Below are 6,000 nucleotides of genomic sequence, written 5' to 3'. Positions count from 1 at the left end.
TATATTAAGTGAAACAAGTCAGGCACAGAAAGAGAAATACCACATGTTCCCACTTATTGGTAGGAGATAAAAATAAATAAATAAATCCACACACACACACACACACACACACACACACAAAATACCGCGGGGGGAGGGGAAGAAGACATAACAACAACAATTCCTTGAAGTTGATACGACAAGGAAACAGAAAGGACATTGTTGGGTGGGAGGGGGGAGAGGGAGGAGGGAGGGAGGTTTCGGAAATGGGCCACAATAATCAACCACATCGTATATCGACTAAATAAAAAAATAAAATAAAATAAAAAAATAAAAACCAACTATTAATTTTGTTGATACTTTCTATTGTTTTTCTGGTCTCTATTTCACTTATCTCTGCTATAATTTTTATTTTTCCCTTCTTCTACTGACTTTGGGGTTTGTTTGTTCTTTTTTTTCTAGTTCCTTAAAGTATAAAGTTACATTTTTTATTTGAGTTTTTTTTTCTTAATGTAAGCATTTATTACTATAAACTTCCCTATTAGAACTGCTTTTGTTGAATCTCCTAAGTTTGGTATGTTGTGTTTCCTTTTTTGTTTGACTCAAGACACTTTTTGACTTCCCTTTTGATTTCTTCTTTGACCCATGGGTTGTTTAGGAGCATGTTGCTTTATTTCCACGTATTTGTGAAATTTCCCAAATTCTACCTGTTATTGATTTCTAATTTTATACTATTGTGGTTGGAAAAGAAACTTAAGATGATTTCAGTTTTTTAAAACTTGTTAGGACTTGTTTTGTGACCCAACAAATGCTCTATTCTGAAGAATATTCCATGTGCACTTGAATAGAATGTGTATTTTGCTGCTGTTGGATAGAATATTCTGTATATGTCTGTTAGGTCCATTTGGTCTAGAATGTTATTCAGGTCTTCTGTTTCCTTATTGATTTTATGTCTGGATAATCTATCCATTGTTGAATGTGAGGTATTAAAGTCCTCTACTGGGCTGGCCCCATGGCTCACTCGGGAGAGTGCAGCACTGGTAGTGCCAAAGCCGTGCGTTCGGATCCTATATAGGGATGGCTGGTGCACTCACTGGCTGAGCATAGTGCAGACAACACCATGCCAAGGGTTGTAATCCCCTTGCTGTTAAAAAAAAAAAAGTCCTCTACTATTATTGTATTGCTGTCTATTTACCCCTTCATTTCTGTTACTGTTCACTTTGTATATTTAGGTGCTCCAATGTTAAGTGAATATATATTTACAATTGTTATAGCCTCCTGATGAATTGACCCCTCTATTATTATATAGTGAACTTCCTTGTCTCTTGTGACAGATTTCAACTTAAAGTCTATTTTGTCTGACATAAGTATAACCACCCCTACTCTCTTTTGGTTAGCATTTGCATGAAATATCTTTATCTGTTCCTTCACTTTTAGCCTTTGTGTATCTTTAAGGCTAAAGTGAGTCTCTTGTAGGCAGTACATTACTGGATCTTTGTTTTTTTGGTTTTTTTTGGTTTTGGTTTTTTAATATAATACATTAAGCCTCTCTGTCTTTTGATTGGTGAATTTAACCCATTTACATTTAAAGTAATTGTCGATAGTAAGGAGTAAAGACTTACTATTGCCATTTTATGAATTGCTTTCTGACTGTTTTGTAGTTCCTTTGTTTCTTTTTCCTCTCTTGCTATCTTCCCTTGTGATCTGTTGATTTATTTATTTATTTTTTGTAGTGGTATGCTTTGATTCCTTTCTCTTTATCTTTTGTGCATCTACTAGAGGTTTTTTCTTCGTGTTTATCATGGAGCTTACATAAAACATCTTATAGTTATAAGATTCTGTTTTAAGTTGATAACAACTTAACTTCAATCACATACAGAAAGTCTACACTTTTACTACATGCCCACACATTTTTGTTATTAATGACACACTTTGCATCTTTTTTACTGTGTGCCCATTAACTAATTATTGTATCTTTAGTTATTTTTTAATACTTTTCTCTTTTAACTTTCAATCTAGAGTGAAAAGTGATTTATACACCCCCATTACAGTATTATATTATTCTGAACTTAACTATACATTTACCTTTACTAGTGAGCTTTATAGTTTTATACATTTTTATGTTGTTACTTAGCATCCTTTAGTTTAAATTCAAAGAACTCTCATTAGCATTTTTTATAAGGCAGATCTAGTGGTGAGGAACTCTCTCAGCTTTTGTTTGTCTAGGAATATCTGTATCTTTCCTTCATTTCTGAAGTACTGAGAGGGGCTGGAAATGAGTTATAGGGCTTTTTGTGCTCCACAGCTGAGATAGACGTCTGAAGACCTGCCTCCAGGGGCATGGACAGGCACACCTCCTGCCACATCCCTGGTGGGCAGGATTGTCCCTGGACCATAGATGAGTGGGACTGAAGCCAGACCACAGGACTGACTTAGGATCTGTGGTTGAACTGATGTTGGTTGACCTGCCTCCAGAGGCATGAATGGGCATGTCTTCTGGCAGGTCTCTGAGTGGGCAGGACTCCTTCTGGACCAAGCCTGGGAAGGGATGAAGCTGGGTTGCAGGGCCACTTCAAGATGCACAGTGGGATCGAGATTGGTGGGCCTGCTTCTCGGGGCATGGAGAGGCATGTCTTCTAGCAGCTCCCTGTCTGGACAAGACTGCTCTCAAGCCATAGCTGAAAGGGGCTGGGCCAAGTTACAGTGCCGTTTTAGGATCTGCTGTGGTGCCAAGGTCAGTGGGCTTGCCTAAGAGCGTGGATGGGCATGGCTACTTGCAGGTGTCAAGTTAGGGAGAACTGTCCCAGAGCACAGCAGAGAGGGGATAGAGCTCAGTTACAGGGCCAATTTAGGGTCCACAGCTTGAAACGAGGCCAGTGGGCCTGTCACCAGTGGCACAGGTGGATGTGACTCCTCCTGGGTTTCTTGGCATATGGTTCTGGTGGCAGGGCCAAGGCCAGACAGAGTTGTAGCTGAGTTCACAGGGGGACAAGGCTATCTATGGCCTTGTAGATGGGACCACAGTCAGAGAGGCTGCTATGTGGTTCTCAGAACAGCCCTCCTCTGCTTTGGGCTCTGCCAGAGTTTCACAACCTCTTACCTGGGTCCCATAGCCCCCACAAAGGTACTCTTGTCCATGGATGACTGTCAAATTCTTGTGGCTGGGGGCGGATATGAGCAGGGAACCTCTTTCCTATTGTTGTTTGGCTGATGCAGTTAGAATAACACATCATGCTTTGTGTTTTGTAGGAATATGCTGTGCTATATTGAATGATATTTTAGCATATATTTCAACATAAATATGGCTATTTACTAAAAATTGTCTGCAAGTTATACAAGTAATATAACTTCACAGCAGCTTAAATAAAACATGAAACAGTTGCTGGTGGTGATAGCTTAGGGTCTGATTTTTAATGCTGCTTTTCCTCCCAGCAATACTTTGAGGTGGAAGAAGCGAATGCATCTTTCCAAGATGTAACTGCTGTCAAAATGGGTGTTTTGGTAAGAAAACTGAAAGAGAAAGAAGAAATTATTAAGCAATTAAGAGAAGAACTAGACCAATACGAAGAATGGGGATTTCAAAAACGTGTAAGTTCCAAGGCAAAGAATAATTAATTTTAATATATGTAAGTAAAGTTGTAAGCATCCAAAAGTTTGGGTTAAGAATGAATAAAATTAAATTTGTGCATCTTGGGCATTTCTCCACAATATAAGCCAGTCCAACACTTGTCTGCTCAACCACGTATTCTAGAAAACTCATAAAAGTTATAAATAGGAGCAATATAGTTGTTGTCAATTTTTACTTATAATGGAAATAAAATAACTTACCTCCCACTGCAGAAAATTTCCCACTCTAGAAGAGCATGTAAGTGGATTTTTGTTGTAATTCTAAAGACTCCCACTCATTTTTGTAGTCAAGATAGTTTGAAAGACACAAAGCTAATCTGTCCAAGTCAGAGGCTTCCCAGGAGCCGACCTGGAACAACATGACCTTCAGATGAAAATGTCGAGAAGGAAAACCCCTCACCTTCTGTCTATTGGAATGGGAGCCAGGAGCTGCTTTACTGCTTAGACAAAGGACTGACGGGAACAAAAATGGAAAGAGCAAGAAAACAGATAGGAGGGTTTAAACTCCTGTAAAGGAAGAGAATTTTAAGGGCTTTGGAAAGTGTGGACCTTAAAAGCGAGTTCATTTTTATCTCATGTCAGCTCTAAGCCACTGGCTAATCACAGTCCAGAGTCAGAGAGAGTTTTATTATTTGGATCTGTGAGCAAGAAACTAATTATTTAATTTGATTATTTAATTAAGAGAGGCTAGCAGAGATGTCAGGATGAGGAGGAATATAAATACGAACTAGTATATATCAATAATATATCAATATTATTTCTCCTCATTCTCACAGCTCAGTTTACAGATGAGGAAGCAGAGACAGAGTGGTTAAGTAACTTCCCCACACATACACAGCTAATAAATAGTAAAGATGGCACATGAACCAAGGTCCACCTGACACCAGAGCCCACAGAAGAGGTGGAACTTTATGCTCTACAGTAAGAATTAAAGGTTGTAATGAATATATACCTATATAATGTATAGATTATGATATCATAATGTATAGATTGTTATTATAATATATTAAATTATTACAATGTATAATATATTAATACATGTGTATGTATACACATGGAAATATCGACATGTATATTCATAAATAGACAGGAAATCTGGGAATTTACACAGCAAAATATTGACACTACGAAGAAACACATATGAGTTGCTGGTCGCTTTAAGTGCAATCTGTAGTTTTTCTAAATCCCACACTAGTGTTCTTATTTAAAACTCCAAGGTTGTAAGAGATGAGGAATGGAACACAAATCATTCTAAAGGATCTTGTTTACTAACTGGCGAAGGAATGTTTACTTTGTTAATCTATTAGAATTCTTTGTTCTAAAAAAAAAAATGAGAACTTTCTAAGTAATGAAGTATTGTCATTAACATAGATGGAACAAAATTGAATATTAATTCTTTTTATATTTTCTGATTGTCTCAGCATAGGAGGCACATCAATTTTTGCATTTCCTTTCCTTCAGCCTTTTCCTGGGCCTATATCTACTGTTATTTTTTGGTGAAAATAATTTAATGGAAAAAACTAAAAACTGTGATAGGAAACTTTTAACCCTGCCTTGGCCAAAAATATCCAGTGTAGATATGGCAAGGCACTTTTGATTCATTTATTTCTCATTTGCGAAATGCAAAGTATTACCTGCCTAGCTAAGGTACAGAATTGTGATAAGGATACCTGCGGTATTGAATGTGGATTGCTTTGAGTTCTTTAAAAGAAGATTGGTATATAAATTCCAGTTATTATGAGGAAATACACACGTCCTGATGACCATCTGGTTTATGTTCCATAAAATGTACTGAACAGACCTCTAGACTGTTAAGAACATCTGAACTTGGTAAGAGAGCTCCTTACATTCTTGACATGTTTATACCTCTGAGTGTTCTTCTCAACTGGCTAACTGGTCTGTATGGACGTTTTGGGGAAAGAAGGAGATGAATGAATGAGACGGCCATGGCCGTGTGAGGACAGCAGCAGCCGGAAGACTGGACCACGCCCATGTGGAAGCAGGCTGTGGTCTGGTTCAGGAAGCCATCGAAAATACTCTGGGTTTTTTCCACTGTAATTTGCCCCCAGGGAGACCACATCAGAATTTCTGTAAACACCCTAAGATTTGAGGGAGGAGAGGTAATTCTGATTGATGAGGTGTACAGGTTTTCCTACAGGGACCCCAACAAAAGGTACGGCCCTGGTTTCCCCTCCTGATTGTGGGTAATGCAAAGTGTAATATTGTGGGTTTCAAGAACACAGACATGAATGCCACAAAAGCAGATAACGGGTTGTATTAAATAAACCTATGGAAAATATGTTTTTTAATCATTTAATAATGAATTTTCCTAAAACTCCACACCAACTAAGTTGTAGATGATCTTTTTTATTTGAAATTTCATCTTATACAACT

General features: G+C 37.8%; 1 protein-coding gene across 1 annotated transcript in view; it reads left to right on the top strand.

The window, feature by feature from the left end:
• Nucleotides 1-6,000, top strand: part of LOC103600746 — a 111,818-nt gene that overhangs the window by 48,899 nt on the left and 56,919 nt on the right. The window contains exon 5 of the mRNA XM_008585076.1: nucleotides 3,412-3,567. Within this exon, the coding sequence (XP_008583298.1) occupies nucleotides 3,412-3,567 (156 nt within the window). The remainder of the gene's footprint in view (nucleotides 1-3,411; nucleotides 3,568-6,000) is intronic.

This window comes from Galeopterus variegatus, unplaced genomic scaffold (assembly GCF_000696425.1).
Source record: "Galeopterus variegatus unplaced genomic scaffold, G_variegatus-3.0.2 Scaffold3444, whole genome shotgun sequence".
NCBI classification, from domain to species: domain Eukaryota; kingdom Metazoa; phylum Chordata; class Mammalia; order Dermoptera; family Cynocephalidae; genus Galeopterus; species Galeopterus variegatus.
The sequence above is the reverse complement of the archived record's forward strand: the minus strand, read 5'-3'. Positions and strand labels throughout refer to the sequence as shown.